At 43.1% G+C, this 12,951-nt stretch overlaps 1 protein-coding gene across 3 annotated transcripts in view; it reads left to right on the top strand.

Moving 5' to 3' along the window:
• The window catches only part of PPARGC1B (PPARG coactivator 1 beta), a 144,003-nt gene that overhangs the window by 101,258 nt on the left and 29,794 nt on the right, over positions 1 to 12,951 (top strand). For all 3 annotated transcript variants that reach the window (XR_013270888.1, XM_077472699.1, XM_077472698.1), the window contains exons 2-3: positions 444 to 611; positions 6,835 to 7,020. Coding sequence is in view for 2 of the 3 variants with exons in the window: in XM_077472699.1 (XP_077328825.1) it covers positions 444 to 611; positions 6,835 to 7,020 (354 nt within the window). In the remaining variant the exon portion in view is untranslated. The remainder of the gene's footprint in view (positions 1 to 443; positions 612 to 6,834; positions 7,021 to 12,951) is intronic.

Raw genomic sequence — 12,951 nt, 5'->3', positions numbered from 1 at the left:
CTGCGCAAAAAAGGAGTCCTTATTTTTCTATATAGAGGGGAGTGAGGTTAAAACGTAATTTCATTATTCATAGAGACCTTCTATTAAGGTCCAAACAAGCATATACCAGTGTGCCCTTATGTTATCATGACTACATGCTTTGTAAAAATTGTACAAAACTGAGCAAAAATAGATCATGTGTATCTACAGTTTTTATTTTTCAAATGCCTAAATGTATGTGTTCTATAACAGACATATGGTCCTTTATCTGCTCCTTAAAACAAAACTCAGACGTGTCATTGGTGTGGGTGTACAAGCTTGCCCATCAAAACGTGTATTTTTAAATGGTTGATATTTGAGGCCTAGTGGGCAGATTATTTGCCCTGCCAAAAGCAGGGTTTTCCTGATATCATGTAGGGAGCACGATTCCATGACTGATCTTGTGCACTTTCCTTCTCTTTCAGGAGCCTGGTGAGGAGCCTCTGTCATTGGACTTCCCCGAAATCGATCTCTCCCAGTTGGACGCTAGTGATTTTGACACTAACAGCTGCTTTAATGAGTTGCAGTGGTGTAACGATCAGTCAGAAAACGAGTCCAATCAGTACAGCGCTGACGACTCCGAGCTTTTCCAGGTGACTACAGTCTTACTGCTTTTATTCCACATACTTTACACATGCTACATGGTGACGTGTTTTATGTCTGGTGAGATCACTAAAGATTCATCTCGGCAAATGTTGAGGTTCACTGATGAAAATCAATGCAAAAGTTGGTTCTCGCTATATTTGCCCTGTTGCAAAGTAGTAAATTACCTGATTGGCTACGTTGCACAACATCCCTGGATTGCTTTTGCTTCATTTTATATGGGTACCAAAGGAAAACAATAATCTAGATGTGTCAATGTCTCCACATTGTAGTCAAAAGATAATGAATAAAAATACATTTTGAGTACAAGCTTAGAGAACTACCGTATTTATCGGCGTATAACATGCACAGGTGTATAACACTCGCATTCATTTTAAGAGGGAAGTTTCAGGAAAAAAACTAAATTTTTGTATTGGGGTATAACACGCACACACTATTTGCACACAATTTTCATGGTGAAAAAGTGAGTGTTATACGCCAATAAATACAGTATATTGCTCATGTACAACTTTTTTTTTTTTTTTTGCTGTCTTAGTTATAGTTATTCAAGTTTTGAATAACTATTGATAGTATTTGGTCGTCCTTCTAGCAGAACTTCAGTTTAACAGTTATTCCGAATTATGAAGGTTTCCAGTCTCCTACCTATGGGACCTGCAATCTTGGAGTTCTCCATTTTCATCTTCATTTTTGCTCCCATTACAGCTAAATGTAGCTCAAATTTGTCAATTCAGAGGAGGGCGCATTTATTTTTTTACTTTCCTATAGATTTTTCCTTTTGTATCGTTATTATGTTTGGTGTCTATAAAAGTTTTTTTTTTTTTTTTCTACCTAGAGACAGTGGAGCTCATTTGTCAGCTGAGTTGAAGGTTCTCCAGGGATCTGCTGAACAGATTACAGGATGTTTGGGAGTTTGTGTTTAGACACTTCAATTGCTTCAGACTGAAGCAACGTCTTTGAGAGGACTAAAGGGATTTGGACGCTAGGTTACCAGCAGGTTATAGCAAACCTGCGTTCCAGCACCTGATAAAAGCTCAGTTGTTGGAATGATAGGAAGAATGCTTTTTCGCCTTCATGGAATAATCAATCTGTTCCATCCCAAAGATCTACTAAACCCAAAGTCAACCCTAGTCCACTCATTCATTTGGGCACTGGGAGAGATAAATGTGAAGGGGTGTGGAAGTAAAAATAAAATCAAACTGCCCATCTATTTACAGTAGTTATAAGTGACAGTTTCTTGATTTAATACCATGGTGGCCCAGTGTTATCTGCAGCCCAAAACATATAAATCTTTCGGTGCATTTTAGACTATTGTTTTTACAAACCATTCTGCAGCAAAAGCTGAAATCCAGGCAAAACGCTAAATACACCGATGAAATACAGGGAGCTGTTTTACCTGCCAATGTATTTGTGTTTTTGCCCAGCCAGCTGCCAGTTCTGAGATTTATACATCTCTGCCACACCACACAGACCTGCCTGTTAGGGTAAGCGACCTGGTTTTTCTATTCCATACACTTTCAGGTTTGCTCTTCACCCCCAGTCTGTGACTGGACAGTGAAAGGAGAAGCAGCGATTTGATGGGCTCTTCTCTCTGTCACTCGGTTCTCTCTCCCTCTTCAGCATGCTCTTTGTAGTGTAGCACAACTGATTGGTTCATTTTGCTGCTTTGCCCACTCTGTCTAAAATCTTCTTTAGATGGACTGTTAACGGGCTAGCACCAAGTCAGATCCAGGTGGATGTTTTCAGTGATTTGCATAAAAATAAATACATTTAAAAAGTATGTAGCGTCAACATTTTGTAATGATGTATCCAGTATGGAAGCGTTTAAAAGCCAGGTTATTTTTTGCTTCCTGTCCCAAAGAATGCAACAGAAAGTTAGAGGAATCTAAATGCAACTTCACTCTGTCAACATGAACTATTTGTGATCATTCTGCTGCTAGCATTAGTAAATGGATAGCAAAGTTTATCATATTGACTTGTTTGAGGCTGGGTTCACACTGAAGCACAGAGCGGCTCATAGCAGGGGGCCCGATGCATCCCCGTTCACTGTTTCAGGTCAGATTTTCCAAATTTTTGACTGAATTTAGATCTGAAACAGACCAGAAGACGCACAGGACCCCTGTGTAATTCGCACCGCAACTGCTCCAGAGAAGTGTGAACCATAGAGAGCTGATCACAATCTCCTAACATGCTAATTGGATGCAGGGAAATCCACATCCAATTCGCAGTAGTGTGAACTCAGCCTTAAACTTTTTTGTTTTACATTTCTTCTATTACTTCCTGGTTTCCATGCCTAGGCAAATGATACATCCCAGGAGTCTTCAGGTATAGAGGAGGGGTTTTCTAAGCGAAGCACACCTTCCGGCCGGCATGCCTAAGCTGAGGGCAGATGGATTCCATGAAGTAAATGCTGCATGAATCATCTGCATTTACTTAAGATGCTCACTGCCAGAACTGCTAGGAGGAAGGGGGGTTCGGAAGTGATTTCTCAGCAAAATAAATCATGGAGATATGGATGGATGAGTGAGTTTGCTTTTAATATCAAAAATGAATTACATAGCGTTTTTGAATTGTGGCACTGAGATTCAGTGGGGTTCCACTTTAACTGAGTGGAATTCCCTCTTAAACAGTGGTCCTTAGAGTAGGTGTCCCTATTGGATGATTTCCCCTTACCTTCTGTGCTAAAGACACTTTCTTTCTAAGTGACAATGGTCACCAGTACAAACAGAGGGGTGAATCTCCCCAGTGGGGACATGACAGTTGGTCCATCCCTTCCACATTCTACCAAAAAGTAAAACTAAAATGGTTGTGACCAGAGATTTTTCTTTTTGTTTAAGATGAACACAATGCTACTTTAACCCCTTCAGATCCATGCTATAGCCGAATGACGGCTACAGCGAACCTACTTTGCTGGAAGGCCATCAATAGACGGCCTCCCCTTTGCATGCCCCCTGCAAACGGTTTTGTATTTTATCTTTTATTTTTTAAAACTTGGTCTTTTTATAAAAAATTTTAACAAAAAAGAAAAAAATCCAGAGGTGATCAAATATCACCAAAATAAAGCTCTATTTGTGGGGAAAAAAATTATAAAAATTTAATTTGAGTACAGTGTTGTATGACCGGGCAATTGTCATTCAAAGAGTGGTAGCGCTAAAAGCTGAAAATTGGTCTGGGCAGGAAGGGGGGTTTAGGTGGCCAGTAAGCTAGCGGTTAAATAGTGTATTTTATATCTGCCTAGCCACTTAAGTACCACCTCACGCTGATATATGTCAGCAGAATGCCACGGCTGGGCACAAGCACGTACAGGTACGTTGCCCTTTAAGTGCCCAGCCGTGGGTCGTGCGCTCGCCCCCGGCGGCACACTCGCGATCCGGTTCTTAGCACCATGGCCGCGGGACCGGCGGACACGATCGCCACCTGTGTCCTGCGATCGGGTCACAGAGCTGAAGAACGAGGAAAGGTAAGTGTTAACAATGATCAACAACGATCACCGCAATGCATGCCCCCGGGGGCACGCAGCGGCTTATGACGCCTGGTCAGGGTATTGAAACCACTTTGCCGCCGTAATTTTGCTATATGGCGGGTGGCAAGTGGTTAAAGAAACTCAAACAAAGTTCCAGAGATGAAAACAAAAGTGGTTTCCCTTGCAGGGGGTTTTCACCATCGGCTTTAAATGACAGTACGTTCAGCCTCCTGGCTCACACATGCAAAATTGCAAACAAAAACGCAGAGCCGCCTGGCTCTCTTAAGCAGCAGCATCACTGCTCAGGCTCCCACTCTGAGCCCTCTTAACCCCTGTCAGGCTCGGGTCTCCTCTGGCTACTCCAGTGTACACCTGCACTCTCTGGGTTCTCCCGTGTACACCTGCACTCTCTCTGGGTTCTCCAGTGCACACCTGCACTCTCTCTGGGTTCTCCAGTGCACACCTGCTCTCTCTCTCTGGGTTCTCCAGTGCACACCTGCTCTCTCTCTCTGGGTTCTCCAGTGCACACCTGCTCTCTCTCTCTGGGTTCTCCCGTGTACACCTGCACTCTCTCTGGGTTCTCCAGTGCACACCTGCTCTCTCTCTCTGGGTTCTCCAGTGCACACCTGCTCTCTCTCTCTCTCTGGGTTCTCCCGTGTACACCTGCACTCTCTCTGGGTTCTCCAGTGCACACCTGCTCTCTCTCTCTGGGTTCTCCAGTGCACACCTGCTCTCTCTCTCTGGGTTCTCCAGTGCACACCTGCTCTCTCTCTCTGGGTTCTCCAGTGCACGCCTGCTCTCTCTCTCTGGGTTCTCCAGTGCACACCTGCTCTCTCTCTCTGGGTTCTCCAGTGCACACCTGCTCTCTCTCTCTGGGTTCTCCCGTGTACACCTGCACTCTCTCTGGGTTCTCCAGTGCACACCTGCTCTCTCTCTCTGGGTTCTCCAGTGCACACCTGCTCTCTCTCTCTCTCTGGGTTCTCCCGTGTACACCTGCACTCTCTCTGGGTTCTCCAGTGCACACCTGCTCTCTCTCTCTGGGTTCTCCAGTGCACACCTGCTCTCTCTCTCTGGGTTCTCCAGTGCACGCCTGCTCTCTCTCTCTGGGTTCTCCAGTGCACACCTGCTCTCTCTCTCTGGGTTCTCCAGTGCACACCTGCTCTCTCTCTCTGGGTTCTCCAGTGCACACCTGCTCTCTCTCTCTCTCTCTCTCTCTCTTTGGGTTCTCCAGTGCACACCTGCTCTCTCTCTCTCTCTCTCTCTTTGGGTTCTCCAGTGCACACCTGCTCTCTCTCTCTCTCTTTGGGTTCTCCAGTGCACACCTGCTCTCTTTCTCTCTCTTTGGGTTCTCCAGTGCACAGCTGCGCTCTCTCTCTCTCTCTCTCTCTCTCTCTCTCTCTCTCTGGGTTCTCCAGTGCACACCTGCGCTCGCTCTCTCTCTCTCTCTCTCTCTCTCTCTCTCTCTCTCTCTCTCTCTGGGTTCTCCAGTGCACACCTGCTCTCTCTCTCTCTGGGTTCTCCAGTGCACACCTGCTCTCTCTCTGGGTTCTCCAGTGCACACCTGCTCTCTCTCTGGGTTCTCCAGTGCACACCTGTTCTCTCTCTCTCTGGGTTCTCCAGTGCACACCTGCACTCTCTCTGGGTTCTCCAGTGCACACCTGCTCTCTCTCTGGGTTCTCCAGTGCACACCTGCACTCTCTCTGGGTTCTCCAGTGCACACCTGCACTCTCTCTGGGTTCTCCTTCGCAAGCCTGGACTCCTCAGGAGGGTGGAGCCCAGAACCATGGTCCTCACTCTGTTCAGGTATGTGTGGGCCTGATAATCAGTGTGCCAGTGAGTCTCAAACTGGACCCAGGACTGGGGACTTCATCCCACCCGGATCTCTGAAAGCGGGAGTCCACCGTTTTTTTAAATTTTTTTAAAGCCAGCAGCTACAAATACTGCAGCTGCTGACTGTTAAAATAATGACACTTACCCGCCCAGCACGCCCGCGATGTCGGCACCCGAAGCCGATCTCTCGATAGTCTCTCGGGTGCTGCCGCCGCCATCTTTGGTATGGGAATCAGGAAGTGGAGCCTTTTGGCTTCATTTCCCGGTTCCCTACTGCGCATGCGCGAGTCGCGCTGCGCAATAAGGATGGTCCCCGCTGTCTCTGGGATCCGTGTGTTTCCCAGCAGGCAGCGGGGGACCTTCGGAAAGGGGCGTCGATTCTGCGGAAAGGGGCGTACCTTCTGCAGAATCTACCCTGGAAGTGGGTGCAGATACCTGTACTGTACAGGTACCTGCACCCCCCTACCCCCTGAAAGGTGCCAATTGTGGCGCCGGAGGGGGGGAGGGTTCCAATGAGCGGAAGGTCCACTTTAGGGTGGACCTCCGCTTTAAGAAATCCCTGGGCTCCAGGTCCCAAAGTAGACTTTACTAAATAATGAGAAAACTGAAAAGCCAGTTTCCTCCCACACAAGCAAATACACTGGAGCCCCTCAACCTGCCTGACTGAGAATCCTGGACCCATACACTGGTGAGGTACCACAATAACATATTTACAAGTTTATGTATTAAGACCTTAAGACAGCATTATTTTACAGACCAAACACCTTGGATTTTATTTAATTTATCTTTGAAAGTGCTCCTCCGAGTTCCATAGATTATTAGACAATAATGTTGTTTTACAGAGAATAATTGATTGTTTTAAGTCCTTGGCCATTAATTATATATTCAGTGTTTTTGACTAATCACCTTTTTTCTCTTTTCAGATCATATATGGTGACAATGAGGCCTTGCTGGAAGCCCTCACCCAGACATTGGATGATGAGATCAGCTTGTCAGCCTTCATATCCTCTGACGATGGGGACTTCTGTCCCACACCCGCCCTCTCGCCAAAACCCTGCCTCCCATCTGAGTCCTTTAAGAGTCTAGAAACTGAAGATGAGCTGTCTATAGTAAGAACCACTTCCTACTGTTTAAAGTGGAAATGGATGAGGCCCTGAATAGCCGCCTGCATGGGTATGATAGGCAAAAAAGGTCTGAATTTTTTCATTTAAGGCTTTAAAAAATATACAAAACTCATCCATATGTTGTATGTGTAATATGTATTTATTAGATTCAAATAAACGTTTTCTTCCCTATTCTAAAGGACCCAGCATAGGAATATACTAGTATTCCAGTTGATGTGCTGCAGTTTCCCATAGGGCAAGCTGCATTTTCCATTTTAATGATTTTGTACTGGAGGATGGGAGGGTAGCTGTTGCTTTTCGAAGTACTACATTTTGTAGTTCAAAAGGGTAGTATAATCGTGGTCGGCTTTTAATAACTACTGCAGTGCCCTGCCTGTTAGGCTAAAACAATTTTGTCACCTATTCAATCCATATTATGTTTTTAAAGAAACACACTCATGTCTGTGTTATAACTAATAATTAATTTTTTTAGCAAAGTTAGGGCTTGCGTAGACGAAATGCAGCAAAATGCTATGTTTGACCTGCATCTCAATAGGATTTGTTGCTTCCAGACAACATGCAAAGCAGGGCGACCTCAGAACTGCCATCCACTCTATATCATTGAACGAAATGAGTCTTAGACGTGCATTTGAAAAGCAGGAACACCACGTTCATTTACATGAACCCTTAAGATTGCATCCAAACCCTAATTAATGTAAAAAATGTAAAATACACTGCCCATATCCTAATTACAGTTTATTTGAATTTTATTCAAATTTACATGAGTGCTGGTCACATGAGCTGTTTTTAACTTAAATTGGTTGATTGAGAATTAAAATATTTTAATTGGCTGTCAATCGTAATCCAGCATTACCTGCATCAAGGCAGACCTCTGATCACCCTTTATTTTTATTTTTTTGTAAACATCCAAGTGGTCTGAATGTTAAACTGTTTTTATTTTGATTTTTTTTGCCTGCCTGGGGAAAGCATTGGTTCATTTTAATGTGTGAAATCTCATGGTCTGCTTTGTATTGCACCTTGTCCCACCCAAGTATCAGTCACACTTACACTCACCAGTCACTTTATTAGGTACACCTGTTCAATTTCTTGGTAACACAAATTGTTAATCAGCCAATCGCATGGCAGCAACTCAATGCATTTAGCCATCTAGACGTGGTGAAGAGGACTTACAGAAGTTCAAACCAAGCATCGGAAAGGGGAAGGAAGGGGATTTAAGTGAATGGTTGTTAGTGCCAGACAGGCTGGTCTAATTATTTAAAAAACTGCTGATCTACTGGGATTTTCACATAAAACCATATCTAGGGTTTACAGAGAATGGACTGAAAAAGAGAACACATCCACAGAATAGAAGTTGTGTGGGCGGAAATGCCTTGTTTAGGTCAGAGAATGGGCAGACAGTAACTCAAATAACCGTTCGTTACAACCAAGGTATGCGAATATCTCTGAATGCCCAACACATCAAACCTTTAAAGCAGATGGGGTACAGCACCAGAAGGCCTCTCCTATCAACTAAGAAAAGGAAACTGAGGCTAGAATTCGCACAGGCTCAGCAAAATTGGACAAATGTTACCTGGTCTGATGAGTCTCGATTTCAGCTGCAACATTCAGGTGGTAGGGTCAGAATTTGGCTTAAATAATATGAAATCATGGAACCATCCTGCCTTGTATCAATGGTTCAGGCTGGTGGTGGTGGTATAATGGTGCGTGGGAAATTTTCTTGGCACACTTTGGGCACCTTAGTACCAACGACCTACCTGAGTATTGTTGCTGACCATGTTCATCCCTTTGACTACAGTGTACCCATCTTCTGATGGCTACTTCCAGCAGGATAATGCACCATGTTACAAAGCTCAAATCATCTCAAACTGGTTTCTTGAACATGGCAATGAGTTCACTGTACTCCAAAAGCCTCCACAGTCTCGATACAGGAGGTCCCCGGGTTACAAACAAATGACTCCTACTTACAAACTGAGGTAGACAACAGGACATGAGAGGAAATCTAACCCTAGGAAGGGAAATTGACTCCTGGAAGCCCTTGTACACACGGTCGGACATTCCAACGGAAAATGTCCGTTCGGACCGTGTTGTCGGATAATCCGACTGTGTGGGCTCAGTCGGACTGTTTCCGTCGGAATATCCGAGGGACCAAGTTTTCCAGCTTGGCTATAAAATTTTTACGCCAACATGATCCAATCAGACCTTGTCCGATCATGTGTAGAGAATTCCGATCAAAGTGCCACGCGTGCTTAGATCAAATTCCTACAGCAAAGCTATTGGCTACTAGCCTGAACGTAACGAAATAACGTCACCACGTTCTGAACGGTCGGATTTTCTGACAACTTTGTCCGACCGTGTGTATGTAACAGTTTCGGACAAAATCCGACGGATTTGGTTGTCGGAATGTCCGACCGTGTGTACAAGGGCGAAGAGTTATCATGAAAAAGGCTGTCTCCACTGAAACTTTATAACCAATACTTCTACAACAACCCAAAATTTTCAAAATCCAATTGTCACAGGGACAGAAAGTGAGGTGAAATCTTCTGAACAGGGGTACAGACTGCAAAACAAATGATTCACGGGTGTTAACCCTTCCCTATGCTATCCAAAAAACGTATTCAAATATTTTTTTGGGCTGAAGCTAAACTTCTGTTCTGACCTACAAACAAATCCAACTTGTGAACAAACCTACAGACCCCATCTTGTTTGTAACCCAGGGACTGCCTGTACAATAGAGCACCTTTTTGGGATGTGGATTTGCACAATGGATGTGCAGCCAACAAATCCGCAGCAACTGTGTGATGCCATTATGTCAACATGGACCAAAATCTCTGAGGAATGTTTCACCTTATTGAATCTATGCAACTAAGAATTAAAGCCGTTCTGAAAGCAATAGGTGTTCAACCCTGTACTAGCAAGGTGTAAATAATAAAGTGGCCGATGAGTGTATATATGTTTCACCTCCATATTACTGCTATTAATGGCTAGGTTGAGGACGTCGAGGAGAATCTCGACAAAAAGATTGTTGATCAAGCCAATCATTTCACCTATACATACTGTACCCTTTTACACGTGGATCCCAAGCTGACCATTCAGTCTACTTGAAATTGAGCAGGTGGAAAAACTTGGTCATTTTGATATTTGCATTGATAGAGCTACAATACTACTGCTATGATCTGTACAGTCTAACCAATCATTTGGCCCATCATATGCAGATCAAATCCTACATGTGTGGTTATTGGCTGACTTTTTGCCTATTTATTGCCTAATGCACAGTAAATAAAAGCAAGTTACCGACAGTCGGAAGAAAATGCTAAATTTCAGAACTCCAGCTGAGTAACAGTCAAATTACATGGAAATTTGATAACTGACACACTATTTTAGGAAAAATAAACTGATTAGAAAACATATTCATGAAAAGTGTTTTTAAGAAAAACAGCGCCCATCTGATGTTCTTCTAAATTACATTTATGCATGTAGCACATAAAAAGAATACAATTAGGTTTGTCCGCGGTGCATGCATTTGTTGTAACACACTTGATACACAGCCTGATGAGCAAGAGGGATCATTTATCAACAACTTCCCAATGAGATGTGTGCCTAATGGATGCTTTTCTGCCCATTTCAGAATGTATCTGGTTCAGCTCTAAGGGTTGTTTGAACTTCAATAATTGTCTGTTCTTGCACAAAAAAAGAATTTTCTGCTCCACACGGTTACTATTTGTGTGGATGGCTTTCTGTTGCCATTGCTAATTTCGGTGCATGATTGTTGGGGTCTATGACTATTTTTTTTAGCTTTTTACAGCTCATGTGATTTATTTCACATTTGTATCTGAAAATAAAAGGGTTGGAGATTTATATGTAATTTTTAAAGAGCTTTCTCACTTTTTTACAAATTAGTAAACTCAATTTGGACTGCTATGCCAGTCAGGATTTGGTACCCTCAAACCCCTATTGATCAGCTGTTAAAGCCTATGTCAGGACAAAAAAAAATGTAGTGCATCTTTGCAATCCTATATTATGCACCTAAGCTCCCACTTTCCTCACGTGGAATGACACCACGTGTGTTTTTTGTGGACTAAAATTGCAAGATCTGGTGTCAGCCCTGCCCAGTTGTCTGTTGCTAATCTGCAAAATTTTGCCCAATCTCTCAATTGTTCTATAGCGCTACTGTGAGATAATGCAGGAAGTGTGCACAGGACAGCTCTGATTTTTTATTTTTATTTTTTTACATGATCAATAGGTATTTTTACACAAATGGAACAAAATGCTTTTAATGGTATATTTACCAGACCAAAATAGAAGTTTATTGCTAGGGTTTCTATGCACATTTACCAAACGCCTACATCCTTTTTTATGTAGTGGTACAGCTAAAATTAGAAATATAAGGCCTATGCAGGTTATTACATCTGTTCCTACAGTTTGTGTGTTGGCACGGAGTATCTATAGACTCAATTGTCTTATGTTATCTGCAGTATTCTGCTGTGTGCACACATTACCAATTCATATATCTCTATGGCAAAAAGCTAATCTTGAACATGCCATTGGGCAACGTGAATACTTAGACTGTGGGCCTTTTTATAAAGGAACAAGATAAACAAAGAATGCTTGCAATGTTGATCATTTAGCTGCATCGCATGATAAGTTTATTTCAGGGGCCCGGCCAGATTTGCCAATGCCGTGCTGTGCTTGTGCAGCCTTCTGTGCTATGGATTATAAGGCAACGCTTTCCCTTCTTATACACCAACGACAAGACTCTCTGAAAAATAGAACTAGCATAGGCCGCAGCTTGCGAAATAATGTCTGTAAAGAGGCATGTAGAACTGATGGAAGTAGGCCAGTTGGAAATAATTTATAAAAGTTATTTAAATTTACTCCTGAAAAAGGGAGGTTATTTGAACTTTCAGGCCTTACAAAATATTAGCCAAAAACTAGAGCTTCTGTTCAGCTGTTTTATTGAAGTCTTCTATGGATACTTGTACAATATTAACAGTGAGTATCATAGGAGAAAAAAATAACGGGTCTCCTTTTAACTGTAGGAAGAAAGTCTGATAGCTGTAGGCAGCAATGGACCTGTCTTTATTCTGTACTACAGACATTAAAGGATAAGTTCACTTTCGGGAACATGTTACGTGTTCCACCTGTTTTTAGGGTGGAATGTGTAAAATGTTCCTGCTCCTGCAGCCACTCAGCAATCCACTGCCTGTGTGGCAGCAGTATAGGGAGACGTTCCCCATACCAGCAGTCACTTTTTAAAAAGAGTTCTGCGAGTGAATGAACTACAAGTACCGACATCCTTTGCGGCTGTTGGCTTGTAGCTCTCAATAAATTACTGCGGCGTTGAGCACCCTGGTAGTAGTTTGTTGATGCTTCCTGTCGGTGTAAGGCTTAGTTCGCACTGGCATTTAAAGCAGACTTTTGAGAGGCGTTAAACACCCCTCAAATACCTATGCAAATGATACAATGGACAGCACACAGGGAACAAAACATGAAGTGTTAGCAAAGCCTCGAGTCAGGAAGCATTTGTAGCTTTTCAAGTCTATGGTAACGCTTTGAAAATGCTCTGGCAGGCAGTTGCAGTGCGATTGCAGGGCGTTAAGATTAGTTTATTTTCTGTAATGGAATAAGTGTTTGTGGAGCAGTTTTACGCTCATTAAACGTTTCAAAACTGCCCATATGGCGTTTGGGGAGCATTTTTAACTCCTCATTAACAAGTTTAAAACGCCAGTCTAATGCCCATACTGCATCTGCATGGCACCAAGGATCACCTGATTGCTGGTGCAATGCTTTCCAGGCTCCTAAAAAAAATATATATATATATTTGTTTGATACATGAACTTATCCTTTTATATACAATGTTTGCTGTAAACAACAAAAAACGTTGTTCCTTCAGACATTTGGTGGATGACAGTTGTCCAT

The sequence above is a fragment of the Lithobates pipiens genome, unplaced genomic scaffold (genome assembly GCF_037356315.1).
Source record: "Lithobates pipiens isolate NorthernLeopardFrog02 unplaced genomic scaffold, aLitPip1_a1.2 Scaffold_8, whole genome shotgun sequence".
Taxonomy (NCBI): Eukaryota; Metazoa; Chordata; class Amphibia; order Anura; family Ranidae; genus Lithobates; species Lithobates pipiens.
This window is presented reverse-complemented; position numbering and strand designations above follow the sequence as displayed.